The following is a 20,430-nucleotide window of genomic DNA, read 5'->3' as shown; positions in this document are numbered from 1 at the left end:
CATAGGTGGACCAAACACACAGGGTGGTGTGCAACAGGAGCGAAAAGATTCAATACAGACGACAACAATCTGTGTTTACAGTGGGCAAAAAGCCAGGGCGAAAGGGTGAGGAGAACACACACCAAGAATGTAGGGGAGAGAGTGACAACCCTCACGTACGAGTCACTGAGTCACTTAGTAAACAAACACAGAACTGGAGCTAAAGGACGCCCCTTGCTCTCCTTCTCCCCCCCCCTCCCCCCCGGGCTTAACTAACCGGACCAGTTCATTCACCAAGGCATTTCCTGGAATCATGACACGTTTCTGCCACAACAAATACAACACACTCTTTCTCCCCTCCCCCCAGGAGGGTTATAGGCAGAATGGTGGCTAATAATGCAAACCTCCAAACCAACAATTTCCACAGGCTTTAAACTAATAAGCTACATCAGAGAAAATGACACATTAATAGGTCATATTTGAGAAAGTTGTCCACAAACAAAGACTTCTCTGTAAACTGGAGCATTCTGTTTCGGTTTCATGTTTTAGATTAGGTGTCCTCCATACAGTACAAATGCAAGCTGTAGGCTTAGTATATGTACACTGAATAAAAATAGAAAAAAACATTACTCTTAAATGTTGTGCACACATTTGTTTATATTCCTTGTTAGTGAGCATTTTTACATTTTTATAATCTATCCACCTGACAGGTGTGGCATATCAAGAAGCCGATTAAACAGCATGATCATTACACAGGTGCACCTTGTGCTGGGGACAATACAATGCCACTCTAAAATGTGCAGTTCTCTCCCAACACAATGTCACAAATGTCTAAAGTTGAGGGAGCGTGCAATTGGCATGCTGACTGCAGGAATGTCCACCAGAGCTGTTGCCAGAAAATCTAATGTTAATTTCTCAATCATAAGCCGCCTGCAACGTCGTTTTATAGAATTTGTTAGGCGTTGTGTGGGCAAGTGGTTTGCCAATGTCAACATTGCTGCCCCATGGTAGTGGTGGAGTTATAGTATAGGCGGGTATAAGCTAAGGACAACAAACAATGGCATTTTATCTATGGCAATTTGAATGCACAGAAATACTGCGATGAGATCCTGAGGCCCATTTTCTTCTTTAAAAAAAAAAAGGTATCTGTGACCAATATGCGTTTCCAGTCATGTGAAATCCAAAGTTCAGGGCCTAATGAACTTATTTCGATTGACTGATTTCCTCATATGAACTGTAACCTAGTAAAATCTTTGAAATGGTTCCACATTGCGTTTATATTATTGTTCTGTGTATTTAACACAACGGATGTAGCCTAGTATTATGAGAAAGTCTCCCTTGAATGGGAAACATGAGGGAAGCCTATTTGTGTTATTTATCTGTATCGGCCAAACGTTACCTTTTCACAGAGACAGAAGAATAATGTGCCATTTTTTCCAAAAGAGCATCCAGAGTCTGAAAATCCAGCAGATCGTTAGACTTGGCATGCATCTTGTAATCCATCTAGAAGCTTCCCTCAACACAAAGCAAAAAAAAAAGAAAATAACAGGAGTTTGGCTCCCTTTCTCTCCTTTTCCCACACACACAGGAAGAGAGATCGGTTCTGTTTAAGGTTCCAATCTAGTTCCGTTTCACAAAATCTATCCACAATAATCCACACATGATTAATCCAGGTTTAAGTGATGGGTATTCCTTGAAAATTAAAAAAAATTAAAAACAACAGAAAAGGGACAGGGATCGGGGTAAGATTATGCCTGTGGAGGCCTGACTGGAGCCGGCTGGCTGAGTTAGCTGTGTGTGCCGGTCTCCTTCGCTCTACCCCCTCCCCCTCTCAGCAGCAGCACAACGGCCCAGCAGCCACAGGCTCCTCGCCCCATTGTGTGTGTCCACCCCGGGCCTCCCCCACTCACAAGCAGCAAGAGTGAGAAAGGAAGGACAGCGCTCCGGTAATTTTTTTTTTTTTTTAATCCAGGAGGAGAGCTTGCTTCTTCCCTTTCTCTCGTAGCTCTTCTCTCTCTCTCAAAACACAACACACAGCGTGCGGTGGTTATTCAACGGTGAAAATGGCTCTGCTGTTCCGCTTCCTCATTGAGCACTAGTCTCAGCCCACAGCTCGTTACCCCTCCCTCTCCCTACGCTCTCACTCCACCCCTCCCCTTTCTCCCTCAATAGCTTGAGGTCCCTCCCTCTCTCTCTCCATCCACACCTTTGGCACCCCAACACCTCCCTACTTCCAATTCACCCTGCCCCTCCCCCACGTGCCGTTCTCCTTTTGGGCTGATCTTGTGAACCAACGCCTGCCTACCCCCACCAAGCCAAAGGCTACCTTATCTACTGCTCTCGCTCCCCCTCCATTCCTCCCCCCTTCTCTCCCCCTACATCCCTCCCTCTCTCCCCACCACGCTGCTGCACACACACATTCACACAGCACGTCTAGACTAATACAAAAGCATCCACGCCGGCCGGGCTTTCTGTCAATGCAAAGAGAAATAGAAACAACGAGAAATAAATAATATGTAAGACAATACTATAAGAGGGGGAAGACCGAACATCCATTCCTTCTTCACAAGGCCAACAGGCTAAAATTGTAAAATTAAAAAAATAATAAAAATTAAAAAGTGGGATGGTAAAGCATTTTCAGTGTCAAACAAAACCAGATATAAAGTAGAAAAGATAATGGAGCTATTTATTTAATTTCACCTTTATTTAACCAGGTAGGCTAGTTGGGAACAAGTTCTCATTTACAACTGCGACCTGACCAAGATAAAGCAAAGCAGGTCAACACATACAACAACAGAGTTACACATGGAATAAACAAACATACAGTAGAACAAGTATACATACAGTGTGTGCAAATGAGGTAGGATAAGGCAATAAATAGGCCATAGTGGCAAAGTAATTACAATATACCAATTAAACACTGGAGTGATAGATGTGCAGAAGATGAATGTGCAAGTAGAGATACTGGGGTGCAGAGGAGCAAGATAAATAAATAAATACAGTATGGGGATGAGGTAGTTGGATGGGCTATTTACAGATGGGCTATGTACAGGTGCAGTGATCTGTGAGCTGCTCTGACAGCTGGTGCTTAAAGCTAGTGAGGGAGATATGAGTCTCCAGCGTCAGTGATTTTTGCAGTTCATGCCAGGCATTGGCAGCAGAGAACTGGAAGGAAAGCCGGCCAAAGGAGGAATTGGCTTTGGGGGTGACCAGTGAGATATACCTGATGGAGCTCGTGCTACAGGTGGGTGCTGCTATGGTGACTAGTGAGCTGAGTTAAGGCGGGGCTTTACCTAGCAAAGACTTGTAGCTAACCTGGAGCCAATGGGTTTGACGACGAATATGAAGCGAGGGCAAGCCAACGAGAGCGTACAGGTCACAGCGGTGGGTAATATATGGGGCTTTGGTGACAAAACAGATGGCACTATATATTTTCAAATAAGATATCCTTTGAGAAATGTCTATTACCAAAATAAAAACTAGACATACAGGGAGAATCAAAATTTCTCAACATGCCATGGGGACCCCAATTGATGTTTGAGTGACTATCACTCAGATAGCATAAGAACAAGGTATAAACCATAGCTAAATGTGTAGAATTGCTTTAAATAGCTTTAAAATAACCAACATTTTGTCTCTGCAGCCAATAGTAAGGCCTAAAAAAAATTGGTCGGAGACTGCGCCGTAGGCTGGGGGGGGGGGGGGGGGGAATCCTACGGGAGACCGTGGATATTCATCTCCCACAACAAACTGATCAAGTCACACAGGGGAGAAATTTGGCATGAGATAACGTTCAAACATAGCGGTTCTTCCTCTAAAAGTTACGAGTTTATGCTGCGACCGTTAGTGGTAGATGGTGGCATTCTGTCATTGCACCACACTATCACAAGGGGGAGTTAGATCAGCGTTCTATCGGTAATCTAAACTGTGGCACAAATTGACAATCTACTCGTAAATGAATGGAGGCGTTTCAGTCTGATAGTCTCTTCTCTGGCACTAGAGTCCTGCATTAGGCAACAACAAAAAACTGTCGCTGGTTATTTTAGAATTTGGGAAATACAATGGGGAATTTCACTTCACATGTGGACTGACGATTTTCGAAAAATAGGCACAGTGGGCTTTTGGTTTCTCTCCCTCTAAAAACAGAAATTAAATCATTCTCAATTACAAACTCGCTTTATTACACATTAGCATGAATGTCTCAACCCATGTTCAAGAATGGGCTTTTTCAGTTTCGGTTATTTGAAAACAAAATCTACAAAACATCGTTATTTTTTAAAAACAAGCCATAGAAAGTTGGTTTCAATTTAAGAAAGGAACTTGTCTGTCGGCCGGCCGTGCATTAAAAGACCAAAAATGGTTAAAGACAATTGTGAAAAATATAAATATATACCAGTTTTATTTAAGGACCAAATAAATTGACAGCTGTGCCATATAGATTGCAAAATAGTTGGGAAGAGATTTTCGATGTACCGATTCCACGGCACATGGTTTATGAATTGACAGGCAATTTGTTTGTTTATTATAACCTACCGCAGGCCTAAAACCTATGGGTTTAACCTTCTGAATTAATGACTATATTGAAAATATATTAGATTACAGCGATGTTGATTGCCTTTGCCGATCGCTCACAATCTTCAAACATCAGTGAGTAGATGGCTTGAATAGTCTCGCTGGAAATGGAATACAATGTAGAAATGGGCATCATAGAGTGAAGACCAGCAGTCCATTTATTTAAACATTATTAGGCCTGGAGTTCTTTTAAGAATACAAAAGAAGCCCGTGACGGGCTATCAGCAGGACAATAGACTCTTACAGAGTGCACCAAATGCACTGTTTTCTAACCACATCTGGATGGACCCAAAACAAATTACTATGGGAATAAATATTACTGAATGACAGAAATATTGGAATAAAGTTGGCAACAAATTGTTGCTTACTGCAACACCAAAAGTCATCCAATTGTTATAATAGGATTTGAAGCAATATCCTACCTGCGTGTGGTCAACTATTTCAGCACCATTTCACACCGCTGAGACAAGCAAGTCTACTTAATAAACATATACATTTTAAAACAGTTTTTTTTTTATCGAATTCAATAATAAATTGTACTGTAGATGCTGCAGTCAGTCAGATTTGAGTACTATTGTAAAGTGTTGCCTAAAGGCCAAAATGGGCAAACTTGCAATGTATTCGATGCTGAAGTACTCTAAAACCAGATTTGTCCCAACAAAGAAATGCATCAACCCCTACAGATATTTAAATGTATTATTAACCCTGAAGTATAATTGTATAAAAGCCCCTTAGATATTAATTTAGAATCCTCTAAATTGTATTTGATCTACTACCGTACAAGGACATTTTATTGATCTGCCAGTATTTTCATTTAGAGGTTCCAATTATTATTGGATTATTCACCATGGCAACCAACAACATGTATTTCTAAGGTTGGCTTTTGTTAAGATCAGACTGTTTTAATTTGATATGTGCGTTTTCGACCAAATGTAAGTAAGAACAAATACTTATTTCACTTATACTATTCCTGTTGCTCTTGTTATGTAAATACAAGAAATGGTGTATGTAGAGGGGGTAACTTTCTTCACGAGTTCCCTTACCATTTTGTACAATTGTGTGATCCAGTTGGTGTAACCGTAATGTTAATTATCTTGAGGAATTATGGCGTATTCTCATTGTCCTGTTGGTTTCGTCAGACTGCACAGAAGCTTAATAATCATTTGCATTTTTTTAAATTGAATTGAATAACATTTCTACCATGGTAGATGATGTGTTTTTGGTTGATGGCCAATACTAAAAGCAGTCAAATGCATTTGTGAATTCAATCGCTTTATTTAATTATTTAAGGCTCCCTTCTCTTCTCTGTGCTGTAGTTCTTTTCAGAATAAAGTAGGCGAATGAAGGCAACAAATTGTTGCTTACTGGAACACCCAAAGTCATCCAATTGTTATAATAGGGTTTGCAGCAATAGCCTACCCACGTGTGGTCAACTATTTTCGCACCGTTTCACGCTGCTCCGAGACAAGCATGGGGATTGGTCTTGATAACTTAATTTTTATTTTCACTGAATCTCTGTTTGGGTATTGGTTAGCCTTCAATTAGGGTATGGAAATGTTAGGATTATTTTGCTCTTCACTCGCAGTCACTTAGGAGCCTACTCCCGACCGGTCACGTTGTACAGCGCCATATTTTCCTAACGGAAACCTCGAGGGTTTGGTTTTTGGTTTTTCTTGGAATAGAAACACCAAAATATGAATTAAATTAATTAGGCTAAATTTCTTAAAGTCAATTCAATATACTATGTTCTTACAAAAAAAGGTTTTAAACTCAAGTACAGCCCATATTAAAAAGAGTCAAATGCTTCTCAAAGATGCACTCTGGTGGTCAAACTAGCACTAACTAGCATTAACGGCAACAATGGCTAACACAAATAGCGTGCAATAGAATTCTGTGGCAGCCCACAAGCTGTACTGCAAATACGGCACAACTTTTAAAGGAAGAACCACCGTACTGCCCAACAATATACTGTGGAATCATGGAATTCCCACACAAGTTAATAGAATGGCATCCCTTGCTTTACAAGCATAATAAAATACTTGTAAGCAAGTGGTAATTTCATTCAAGGCGGTGTGTGTTTGAGGGACAGTGAGACACAGCTACAGTGTTCCCCAGAAGACAGTTAATTCCCCCCCCCCCCATAAATCATCCAGCCATCTGTCTCCAGAAACAACAGTGATTCACTTCATCATGACACATTACAATGACACTAATCAGCATGTGGAGCGTACCTCATACCTACTGTCTACCAACATGATGATAAGAGAGGGAGACCACATCACATACAACTGGAGAAAGAGAGATTGCGAGCGAGAGAGAGAGAGCAATAAGCCTGCTGTGCTGTAATTAAGACGGGGGTGTCTGTGATGGTACAGTAGTACCAGGGTTTCAGTTATGAAATTGTGGCGCCAGACATTTGACCTGCAGAATTTTCATTTACTGGACATTTGAGAAATTTACCGGACCCATATGGGTGCGTAACCTGATTAGGGCGACCACCCACGGTGCTCAGAAGGACAGAAATCACATTTAGATTATGGTAATTCATCTTAACAGAACATTCAAGTCGAGGATGCAAGGATGTGCGGTCCTTTCCTGGCACTTTGAAGACATTAGAATAGCTGTCCACGTTTTCTTTTCCTCAGCCAACAAGACGAGTAAGGAACAGCAAAATCACTAGCCTATGCAAAGCCTGAGTTTCAAGTTTGGGGAAGCACATTTCCCCCAGAAAAACGCACCTTTATAATAACGCCTTCCATGAATCATCGCATTTGCAGACTTATGTAAGATCGCCTACTATTCGTAATGTGATGAGTAGTTTTAGACAGTCATAACTTAGGCTAATAATAGAACTCATTCACTGTTGGCAAAAAAATGACCGCTCAATGCATGGCTGAAAGCAGATAGTGTAGAGGCCTGGGCTATAATCAGATACTTCTCATCTTTCCTTGCACGGGAAAAACACATCTCATGCTTATTTTACTCAACTTTGACTGGAGACATTAGCAGAATCTTTTTTAATGCGACAAATGACAGGGTAGCCTACTGTGCTGACACTGACAAACAGACCAATAAAAACAACGCTGTCCATATAATAGGCCTACGAGAAGGGGAGACACAAATAGAATGACGTCCGTCTAAACTGGAGGAAACTGTCCAAAAACTAACTTAAGAGGCACTGACCCAACAATGAGTGTGAATATGTGTCGTGAGCACCGGGGATATGGCCGCCGCTCTCCGCTGGTGCCAATAAGATAGGCCTACTGTTGCTCGCTCAATTAAGCTTAGAATTTTAATAACTAAAGGACATGAGTATATATTAATTGTCTTCTCTTTACAGCAATAGCCATTTGCATTCCAAAGTATGTTTTTCTGCGATTTAATTTGGAAATATTGCGCTATTACTGGCTGGGCCTATACTTTTCAATGATAGGTGCATCTCGACAATTATCTATTTGGTATTTGCAGCACCAATTGCGCGAGCTGCCTTTCCGATTACAGGCAAAGTGACTGTAGGCAAAACATTTTTTTTTCTTTCTGTAAAGCTAGGGGAAGCTAATGATCCTCTGTGGCCAAGTCATGCTTTAGTAGCCTATTTGAATGATTGTGGTTATGTATAGACAGGAGTAGGCTAATAAGGCTATTTCTTTTTGTCAATTTAATTCACTTAGGGAAAGCTTCCCCGAGCCTTATGGACACGCCGCCTATGAGCCTGTCAATCTACTATCCACCGTAGTAGAAAAGTTAACATTCTATTGATCAGTTTGTCGAGAAAGAAATAGCCTTAACAGACTCTGGGACGATGGATCCCAAACTCATACAACCAGCAGGCTTCATTCATATATATATATATATATATATATATAATTTTTATTTTTTTTACTTCACCCTGACAATTGGTGACGATTTTATTTATCGTCCACTTCCTTATATATTTTTAAATGGACAAAAGCCAGCTACTACCGGCTAACGAAAACCCTGAGTAGCACACTGAGCTCAACCAATTGAATGACACCCCTGGGGCACATTTACCTCATGGCTCCTAGGCACAGATCAGGGCTCTGTTCAGGGGGAGTGCAACGTCACAGCACAAAAAACAGAGATGCTTGTTCTAGGTCCCAAGAAACAAAGAGATCTTCTGTTGAATCTGACAATTAATCTTGATGGTTGTACAGTCGTCTCAAATAAAACTGTGAAGGACCTCGGTGTTACTCTGGACCCTGATCTCTCTTTTGACGAACATATCAAGACTGTTTCAAGGACAGGTTTTTTCCATCTACGTAACATTGCAAAAATCAGAAACTGTCTGTCCAAAAATGATGCAGAAAGATTAATCCATGCTTTTGTTACTTCTAGGTTAGACTACTGCAATGCTCTACTTTCCGGCTACCCGGATAAAGCACTAAATAAACTTCAGTTAGTGCTAAATACGGCTGCTAGAATCCTGACTAGAACCAAAAAAATGGATCATATTACTCCAGTGCTAGCCTCCCTACACTGGCTTCCTGTTAAGGCAAGGGCTGATTCCGGCACTTTGATATATCAGTTGGTGTAAGAAGGGCTATATAAATAAATTTAATTGGATTCAGGTTGAAATGTATTGTGTGGAACATATCGTTGTCTGTCAGACCATTTGTTCACTGTTCAATTGACCTAAATCACCTGATTGTGTTGTGCAAGAGAGAGCGAGACGGAGAGAAAGGGAGATGGAGGGAAAGAGGCAAATTAAGAGACAGCAATGGAGAACGAGATAGAGGGAGGGAGATTAAGAGAGTACAGTTACATGCACACAATTATAGTATAATAGTAATAATAATATAATAGTTCAATTAAAACATTCACATGCTTTGCAAGATGAATGACTTCTCTAATAATCCTGTGTGTATGACATCTGAAATCAGGCTGCCGGATGGGACTTGTGATAAAAGCAGAAATATCGGCAATCAAAATCAAAGCTCTACCACAGTGACCATGTTATTTTTGCAAAGACTAATTTATTCTGAGAATTGGACAAAGTTAGGATGTGAAAACTATTTCTAAGATGCATACTGATGTTTTTTGGAACTCACTTCACTTGCGCTACCGGTGAAGGCACACACGCAGATCAAACATAAAGCTTGAACGCCGATTAAGCAGTGTACTAATAATATAAACTATTGTCAGAAAACCAGGTTTTAAATCGGCGTATGATTACTTTGATTTTGGCCTTATACCGATTAAGATAAGCTGAGTAAAGTGTTTGCATGACTAATGCCATACTCGGCCTTCTGCCATAATCAGTTTAAAACTCAATTAGTGTGCATGTACAGTGCATTCGGGAAAGTATTCAGACCCCTTGACCTTTTCCACATGTTGTTACATTAAAACCTTAATCTACAATCGATTACATCGTTCCCCCCCCCCTCAATCTATAAACAATACACAATTAAAAAGCAACATTTTAGGATCTAATTATCAGAGTAAGAACTCGGAGACTATGAAAGCTTAAACCAAGTTTATTCTTCCCAAAGGATTGAACTGCTGAATCGACAAAAACCTGGTTACAATAGAGGTGGTATATGTACCCCACTTTGGGTGGAGTCTACTCCTTCTCGCTAAAACATTGCATCTTTATTGATAGGCAGGAAACTAAGTGATGCGGGCAATACACTTTTCCTTCTCCCTTAACGTGACCTGACCTCGACCCCCTTCATCACTAATCCATTACTTTCTCCCCTTATCAATGCCTACCACATATGATTGTTTTCCCTACACTCAGTACATTCCAAGCTTAAATTGCACCCACCATATACCTTTCTCCAACAGATAACCATTCACTTCTGGTGAAGACCCTCTAAACCACAGCACTCAATATTTCAATAGAATACCTGATAAGTAACCCAATTCCAAGTTTAGGAATCCATCACACACACTTGGCAGTGATTACAGCCTCGAGTCTTCTTGGGTATGACGTTACAAGCTTGGCACACCTGTATTTGGGGAGTTTCTCCCATTCTTCTCTACAGATCCCTTTCCCCAGATCTGTGCCTCGACACAATCCTAGAGCTCTATTGACAATTCCTTCGGGTTCATGGTTTGGTTTTTGCTCTGACATGCACTGTCAACTGTGGGACCTTATATAGACAGGTGTGTGCCTTTCCAAATCATGTCCAATCAATTGAGTTTACCATAGGTGGACTCCAATCAAGTTTCAGAAACATCAAAGGAAACAGGATGCACCTAAGCTCAATTGAGTGATTTATGAATACTTGTGTAAATAAGGCATGTATTTTTTTATTCATTTTCAAAATAACTAAAAACCTGTTTTAACTTTGTCATTACAGCGTATTTGTGTGTAAATTGATGAGGGAAAACATGCAATTAGTTTTAGAATAAGGCTGTAACTTAACAAAATGTGGAAAAAGTCAAGGGGTCTGAATACTTTACGAATGCACTGAAAACGTACTCAGAGAGAGATACAATGCGAGAAAGAAAGAAAGAGGCAGAGAAAGAGACACTCAGAAGGAGAACTAGAGAGGGGCAGCAGGGGAATGCTAGCCTCCAAGGGAGCGCGTGAGTGTGGAGGAGTAGTGGAGTGAACCACACACACAGGGAACAGATGTGTGGAAGACAGAGGTGGCTCCCCTCCTTCCTCCCTGTAATACAATCTTCACCCCCGCCGCACTAAAACACATACACTTTAAAATGGCAGTGCAGTTAAAAAAAACATGATTTTCCTGGGTAAAAAAATTGATATATTTCCACAATACGCGGGTGAATTAACAGTCTGAAATTGTGAAAATTACAATTTGCCCTTTTTGTGTACAAGATGTTTGGGGGAAACAAATGCCTGGAATTTCAGCCTGTTCGGGAGGGATGGAACTTTTGTCCCACATCATGACGTCACAATTTGATTTGATTAAAACAGACCAATGACTGTTCATCTGGGTAAGGGGGTGAGCTCTAGACGATCCTATCAGACAATCAGCGCTGTGTATATAAATATCTTCACATTTGTTTCTTAACACCCACACAAGACTGGGCAAAAGAGAATCGGGCAGGACTAGGCGACATATTAAATGTATGTTTGGCGTGATATTTCAAATAACTATCGCAAGAATCAAGCTTTTTGGTCTCGTCTCCTTCCCATTTACACACATACAAACACAAGCCCCTGCCACTCACAACAACAAAGATGAAAGATCACTTCTTCCTATCTGAGAAGAGCTTCAACTCGCTATTTGCATTCGGAGGTTTGGTCCAACAGATTTGGGCATATGGACACCGCAACACACAGACATTTTACTGTGATACAGGAGTAGTTAAGCTTTCTAATGATACCTTTTTTTATGTCTCAACTCCTCAAAATTGGGCGCAGATAAGACTACTAGAAATGGGAGTATCAATGAATATTGATTCTGGAAAATGAATGCAGCGTCGTGCGCTGCAGCATAACTAGCAGCATTTTAGCCAAAGACATATACTAGCTGTCTGGTCTGTTTCAGAAATCTGCAATAAACATAAATCACAATTATGTAAGTTATTGGCAACTGGGTCTCATTCTGAGAAATAAGGTAGGCCACTTGATTTCAATATCTGAACAAAGTGGACAGGCTCGCATGCTGTTCAAACAATTGAGGACGGACAGAAGGGTGTGTTCATAACAATTCAACTACCTTGTTAGTTAGCAAATAGATCCAAGTTGGCTAAAATTGAAATAGAAAGATCAGCTGGCTACTCACTAGCACGTGGGCTTGTGCTTGAGAGATAGAAAATTAGCACAGGTCTCAATCTATAATGCCTGCAGTGCCACAACAAGTTAGTCATTATTAGTGAATGTGTATTTTATGCATGTTCTGCTTAACTTTGAAACAAAAATGACATTTTCACAGACTTGAAAGCCAGATCAGTGATTATTGGAAAAATGCAGGTTAAATCTTTTATAAAATAATGAAGTTATTGTGGTTGCGGAAGGCTTATATTTAGTCCAGGCTATACAAAGTGGTAGACAAACGCGTGGACACACAGACAGGGGCATTCCTGTGTTTTTGCCACTTCAGAAAGTTAAAGGAAAATATGAATCACTGATGCATTTTGTCTTATGATAATTGATTTTCCTACTAAGTTCATATAATATTTTGGAATTCCGTTTTAATGTCTGGATTCTGTAATTCCATTCGCATTCTCTACAACGCAGGTTTTAAAGGGCTCTAAAAAATATATAATTTAAAACACACTTCCAAAAATCTCTTTCACATCAAAATCCACAATCCCACCATAGCCTATGTACAGTTGAAGTCGGAAGTTTACACTTAGGTTGTAGTCAATAAAACTCGTTTTTCAACCACTCCACAAATTTCTTGTTAACAAACTATAGTTTTGGCAAGTCGGATAGGAAATCTACTAAGTCATTTTTAGACAGATTATTTCACTTACTGTCACTATCACACTGTTACTGTCACTATCACAATTCCAGTGGGTCAGAAGTTTACATACACTAACTTGACTGTGCCTTTAAACAGCTTGAAAGCTCCAGAAAATTATGTCAAGGCTTTAGAAGCTTCTGATAGGCTAATTGACATCATTTGAGTCAATTGGAGGTGTACATGTGGATGTATTTCACTCAATGCCTCTTTGCTTGACATCATGGGAAAATCAAAAAAAGTCTGGTTAATCCTTGGGAGCAATTTCCAAATGCTTGAAGGTACCACGTTCATATTTACAAACAATACTACGCAAGTATAAACACCATGGGACCGTCATACCGCTCAGGAAGGAGACACGTTCTGTCCCCTAGAGATGAACGTACTTTGGTGCGAAAAAAGCAAATCAATCACAGAACAACAGCAAAGGACCATGTGAAGATGCTGGAGGAAACAGGTACAAAAATCCACAGTAAAACGAGTCCTATAATCGACATAACCTGGAAAAGCCGCTCAGCAAGGAATAAACCACTGCTCCAAAACCGCCATAAAAAAAGCCAGACTATGTTTTGCAACTGCACATGGGGACAAAGATCGTACTTTTTGGAGAAATGTCCTCTGGTCTGATGAAAAACAAATAGAAATGTTTGGCCATAATGACCATCGTTATGTTTGGAGGAAAAAGGGGGAGGCTTGCAAGCCGAAGAACACCATCCCAACCCTGAAGCACGAGGGTGGAAGCATCATGTTGTGGGGGTGCATTGCTGTAGGAGGGACTGGTGCACGTCACAAAATAGATGGCATCATGAGGACGGAAAATTATATGGATATACTGAAGAAACATCTCAAGACATCAGTCAGGAAGTTAAAGCTTGGTCGCAAATGGATCTTCCAAATGGACAATGACCCCAAGCATACTTCCAAAGTTGTGGCAAAATGGCTTAAGGACAACAAAGTCAAGGTATTGGAGTGGCCATCACAAAGCCCTGACCTCAATCCTATAAAAAAACGTGTGGGCAGAACTGAAAATGTGTGTGTGGGCAAGGAGGCCTATAAACCTGATTCAGTTACACCAGCTCTGTCAGGAGGAATGAGCCAAAATTCACCCAACTTATTGTGGGAAACTTGTGGAATGCTACCCGAAACATTTGACCCAGGTTAAATAATTTAAATTGCTACCAAATACTAATTGAGTGTATGTAAACTTCTGACCCACTGGGAATGTGGGAAAAAAAAGCTGAAATAAATCACTCTACTGTCATTCTGACATTTCACTTTCTTAAATTAAAGTGGTGATCTTAACTGACTTAAGACAGGGAATTTTTACTAGGATTAAATGTCAGGAATTGTGAAAAAAAACTGAGTTTAAATGTATTTGGCTAAGGTATATGTAAACTTCCGACTTCAACTGCCCGAGGCAAGCTGACCCTACGTAACCCTCCCATTCAATGAAGTCACAAACACACACTACGGAATGAGTTCACAAGCCTAGGACTAGCCTACTCAATAACCATTTTCCCATATCTGTGAGATACCATAACACCCCCCCCCCGAGCACTGATTTCTATACTGTTGTCTAGCAGCGACCAGTAACAGATGTGTCAGATCTGATTTCACACATACAGCCAGTCTAGGGATGTGTCTCAAATGGCACCCTTTATTTCCTATATAGTGTACTACTTTGACCAGGACCCATAGGGTTCAAGTCAAAAGTAGTGCACTGTACGGGGATTATGGTACCATAGGGCTCTGGACAAAAATAATGCACTTTAGGGATTAGGGTGCCATTTTAAAACACCCCCAAGGTCCCCTTCTGTACTGCAGACACTGTCGTCGTCCCCCATCCCAGACTGTCCACGTGCACCCTGACCCAGGGACAATACAGCAGCTGCCAGAGTGACAAAGCTCCAACTTCACCCACTCAGGGAGGCTGGAGTTGCGTCCTAAACGGCACCCTATTCTTTTGGGCCCTGGGCAAAAGTAGCGCCTTCGAAAAAATAATCAGGGCCCTTGACGTTTTCCACATTTTGTGAATTTACAGCCCAATTCTAAAAATGGATTTAATAAATACAAAATCCTCATCAGTCGACACACAGTATCCCATATTGACAAAGCCAAAAACAGGTTTAGACATTTTTGCAAATCTATTAAATAAAAAACAGGGATACCTTATTTGCATAAGTATTCAGGCCCTTTGCTATGAGACTTGAAATTGAGCTCAGGTGCATCCGGTTTCCTTTGATCATCTTTGAGATTTTTCTACAAATGGATTAGAGTCCACTTGTGGTAAATTCAATTGATTGGACATGATTTGGAAAAGCACACACCTGTCTATATAAGGTCCCACAGTTGATATCAGTGCATATCAGAGCAAAAACCAAGCCATGAGGTCGAAGGAATTGTCCGTAGCACTCCCGAGACAGGATTGTGTCGAGGCACAGATCTGGGGAAGGGTATCTGTAGAGAAGAATGGGAGAAACTCCCCAAATACAGGTGTGCCAAGCTTGTAGCATCATACTCAAGAAGACTTGAGGCTGTAATCGCTGCCAAAGGTACTTCAACAAAGTACTGAGTAAAGGATCTGAATACTTATATACAATATAATATTTTTGTTTTTTATATATACAAAATTAGCAAGCATTTCTAAACCTGTTATTGCTTTGTCATTGTGGGGTGGTGTATAGATTGATGGGGGGGGGGGGGGGGGGGGGGGACTACTGAATCAATTTTAGAATACGGCTGTAACGTAACAAAACGCATAGGGAAAAGGGTGCCATTTTGGCATTTGGGACAAATCCGGGCAGAGCTAAGACGATGGGCCCTGCCTTGCCTGCCATTCTGAAGCTGAGGGAAGAGACGGACTGGGGACTAGAGTTAGGCGATATTACGATAGCATTGTCTATCGATGGTGATTGACAGCCATCGTCGATGGTGACGTGACAGACGATGGTTTAACCTATATCAACTTCACTGGCGCTGCGCAGTAAGTCTCACGTCGCACAGCAGGACAGCACACAAGAGACATTCAAAGTAATTTGCCTATTGTTATTTGCTATATATCCTATTTCCATAAATATGTTATATAACCGTATATAGTTTTTTTCCCCAAATTCCACAAGAGAATAATGTAGGCCAGACAGAGCATCGAATACCATCAAATCAGAACAAAAATGTCCAGTCAGAAAACATTGTTTTGTTGGATGCATAGGTATTTAGGCTCCTATAGAATTATTTTTTTTCTTGCCTGATTCCATTTTCTCAGTTGTTGTTGTTGTTGTTACAGGTTTCTGTTTCCCTGTTTATTTTATTTTTTCACTCTCAAAAATCCAACTTTTCAAAATAGAAAAACAACTACATTGGATGTTCTAGATCCACAACCATGCATAAACCACATCAGGAGACCGAGGGCTTTTAAATGAGAGAGAACAAAACAATATCCTATAGATTTTTTTCCCAAGTTTACAAGAATGAAATTCCATAGCCTACGCATAGGCTACTTATTTTCAATCACAGCTTCATGAGACAGACCAGACAATATACATGTTTCTATTGTTTTATGAGGCAAATACAGCAATTATTATCCAGTTCTAAAGACAGTAGACCGCTTCTATTCAGCCCATGATGTAGGCCTATAACCTAGCTTACTACGGGTAAGACAGCCCGTTCCTCAGACGGTCACTGCTCCATCATGTGGGCGCCAGACACACAAACCTGTTCTGCTCCTCCACCAGAAAAGAATATTAGAAAAGATTTTCCATTGCATTCACTTGCCAGACTTTCTAATAAACATTATCTTTCATCATGATTTCTCCAGTTGCATAAATGTATAAAATATTTGGGGGCGATGGCCAATACGGGCGATAGTTTTGTATATCACAATGTTTTATGGATACATAATCGCGAGAGGACAAAGGTTGACATCGCCCAACCCTACTGAGCACTCACTGCAACATTGTCATGGGTGGGAGTGGGGAAGAGGAGGCTGCCTGGGACTGGCTGCCTGCATTATTAGGGGGGGGGGGGGGGGGAGACAGCAGCGGAGAAACACACAATTCAAATGTTATTTGTCAGATGTGTCGAATACAAAGGGAGTAGACTTTACAGTGAAATGCTTGCTATGAGCACTTTCCTACAATGCATAGTAAAAAATGTAATAAGTAACGCAAGAGGAATAAAATACACAATAATTAAACACGGTCTCTCTCTCTCTCACACACACATACACACAGGAGATGAGAGTGGGCCAGGAGGAGGAAGCGCCTTCAGACTTCAGAGGCCATTAATCACGTGGGCAACAGAGCAGCCAAAACCAACAGGGACTCCAGTCGAGGAGACAGCCAGCCAATCTGCTGGCTCTGGGTGTGTGTTTGTGTGTGTGTGTTTACGTGCCCAGACTGTAGTATGAGTGCGTGTGAGCTGTGCGTGTGTGCAAGGGCGAGAGGTATAAAGCAAGTGATGGAGAGGGGATGCAGAAATAGAATAGTACACTGAAGGACAAAACCAGGAAAACAAAGCCCTTTCATATCCTTGCGCCAGGCACCCATCTCATAACAAGAACATTGTGAAACTCAAAACAGAACAAAACATGAAGGCACACACGCCTCCCGTCTCGGGGTCACTTCAGCAGACATACACAGGCTGCCATGTTATTAGATGAATATATGTCATGGAAACTCTCCACTGCAGAGCTAGGTCTTGTTCAGTGGAGCACTAACTACAATCAGTGGTTGTATTGGACAAATTCAGGTATTAGCCTAGTGCCTCCCTGTTTCACTTCAATTCAAAACACTTTCTCCCTACTGAACACGATCCAGTACACATTAGACATGGCCAGGGAAGCTATACTCTCCCTCTGTCAGGGTTCCAGAGGAAAAGATACTAGTACGTTAGATGATAAACTTACATGTGTATCTCTGTGTGGAGATCCTTATACGAGAGTGCATCTCCTCTCCGGCCTCATTCAGCAAAGGGAGCTGCCGCGTGGGCCGGCCCGTTACCCGATCCAGAGAAGAGTCCCCTTAGAGACGCTGGCCAAGGCCCAGCTAATAGTTCACAGAGCACACTGCTGACGAGGAAAAGGGGGTACACCTGGGAAGAGAACAGAGAGGACAGTCCATGAGAACACCAGCGAGAGTGAGAGAAGCAAACAGGACGCACGCACAAACACCCTACGGTCTAGACAAATCTGGGTCGCATTCAGGAAGGTGCAACGTACATGGCAGATAGAGATGTCACCAGTAGAGCCGACATGATCCACACTCCACATATAAGAGGCATGTGTGTTATTCTAATACGTACGCCTACATCCGATTCACAACGGCCCTAAACGTTGTTTCATGCTGAATGCAGCCCAGACCTACATACTCTGGTCCTGGCTTGGCACACATGATGCAATCAGACTGCTGTTTTTAGGCAATGCCACCGAAGAAACCAAGGAAAGGTGTGCAAGGGGGAGTCATGCAATCTCCAAACATTGGCAATAAAATGTCCTTACTATAGAGCTCAGTGACTTTAAACGTGGCACAAGTGAGTTCGTCAAATTTCTGCCCTGCTTGAGCTGCCCCGGTCAACTGTAAGTGTTGTTATTAAGTGGCAACGCCTAGGAGCAACAACGACTCAGCCACGAAATGGTAGGCCACACAAGCTCACAGAACGGGACTGCCGAGAGGTCTTTATGAAATTGGTTCCCATGGCCGAGCAGCCGCAAACATGCCTAATAACAGCCAATGCTTGGCGTTGCGCATGGTGGAGTGGTGAAAAACTCGCCACCATTGGACTCTGGAGCAGTGGAAATGCGTTCTCTGAAGTGATGAGAATGCTACCTGTCCAAATGCATAGCGCCAACTGACTCCCGAACAGCTAATCAAATGGCTACCCAGACTATTTGCATTGCCCTCCCAAGCTGCTGCTACTCTCTATGGATAGCCACTTTAATAACGCTACCTACATGTACACAGTTACCTCGACACCGGTACCCCCTGAATAGCCCCTCTATTGTTATTTACTGCTGCTCTTTAATTATTTGTTATTCTTATCGCCAACTTTTTTTAAATGCTAAGTAAGCATTTCACTGTAAGGTCTACTACACCTGTTGTATTAGGTGCATGTGACAAATACAAATGTATTAGAAAATTTGGTCTGAGGCTGTTTTCATGGTTCGGGCTGGGCCTCTTAGTTCCAGTGAAGGGCAATCTTAACACTACAGAATACAGTGACATTCTAGACGATTCTTTGCTTACAACTTCCCTGTTTCAGCGTGACAATGCCCACATGCACAAAGCAAGGTCCATACAGAAATGGTTTGTCGAGATCGGTGTGGAAGAACTTGACTGACCTGCACAGAAATCTGACCTCAACCCCATCGAACACCTTTGAGATTAATTGGAACGCTGACTGAGAGCCAGGCCTAATCCCCCAACATCACTGCCCGACCTCACTAATGCTTGTGGCTGAATGGAAGCAAGTCCCCGCAGCAATGTTCCAACATCTAGTGGAAAGCCTTCCCAGAAGAGCAGAAGCTGTTATAGCAGCAAAGGCGGGGACCAACTCCATATTAATGCCCATGATTTTGAAATGAGAGGTTCGACGAGCAGGTGTCCACATACACTACATGACCAAAGTATGCCGGGCACGGCGCTACTGAAAGGCTTTCATGGAATGGCATATGAGGGAGGTGTGACAAGTCAACAGTCTAGATGGTAGTGCTTCTACACCTGCATTGCTTGCTGTTTGGGATTTTAGGCTGGGTTTTTGTACAGCACTTTGAGATATCAGCAGATGTACGAAGGGCTATATAAATAAATTTGATTTGATCATTATCTAGATGCAGTCAATGTTCCAGGAGCTGCTTTCAGACAATTTCATGAGGGAGACAGACAGAAAATCCATATGAGCTGTTTAATATTAGACTAGTTTATCTAATAGACTATTTGTATAGTTTCACCATAACATGATGGTACTAATCAAGACTGTGAATCATTATTGATTAATGAATCATGATTAACGGGAAGATGTTGAACTTAAGCGCTTTCGTTTATCCAATAAAATGTATGGATTTTATTGTTCGCTCCCTGTCCATACCCCTCCATTCAGAGGTAAAACCTACAACTAGGCCAAGGATGGAGTTACCATGGTTACTCAACCACAGAGTGTACCCAGAAATGTTTGAGGAGGGCAAGTAAGAAAGATAGAGGGCAATTCCATAGTAACAGAATGATGCTGGACTAGTTTGGGTTTTTTTCCCCACAGAAAATGTGTACTAAAACTAATTGACTTGAGTGCAGATGCAATGTCTGGTAACAGAATGATGGCTTTTGCTATTTGTGCCATCATTCTATTACCAAAATTTGCATCTGCACTGTTCAAGTAAATGTGTTACATTTTCTGTGTAAATTGTTAAAAATAATTATTGTGCATAGAGTTGTATGGTTTGTTTAACTTCGTAATCATTGTTTTTTTTGGCAGTGTATTTTATAAG

At 41.4% G+C, this 20,430-nt stretch overlaps 1 protein-coding gene across 7 annotated transcripts in view; it reads right to left on the bottom strand.

Annotated features, from left to right (window-relative positions):
• Positions 1-20,430, bottom strand: part of brd4 (bromodomain containing 4) — a 62,945-nt gene that overhangs the window by 39,636 nt on the left and 2,879 nt on the right. For 4 of the 7 annotated variants that reach the window (XM_036938045.2, XM_036938046.2, XM_036938047.2 and 1 more), the window contains exon 1: positions 1,379-2,135. In XM_036938045.2, the coding sequence (XP_036793940.2) occupies positions 1,379-1,482 (104 nt within the window). In that variant the 5' untranslated portion in view covers positions 1,483-2,135. Of the gene's footprint in view, positions 1-1,378; positions 2,136-17,856; positions 18,042-20,430 lie in introns of those variants that run through there. The other 3 variants (XM_036938049.2, XM_090193048.1, XM_090193049.1) reach the window with 1 other exon arrangement.

Source organism: Oncorhynchus mykiss, chromosome 12 (assembly GCF_057628025.1).
Source record: "Oncorhynchus mykiss isolate SJ-2025 chromosome 12, ASM5762802v1, whole genome shotgun sequence".
Classification (NCBI taxonomy): domain Eukaryota; kingdom Metazoa; phylum Chordata; class Actinopteri; order Salmoniformes; family Salmonidae; genus Oncorhynchus; species Oncorhynchus mykiss.
This window is presented reverse-complemented; position numbering and strand designations above follow the sequence as displayed.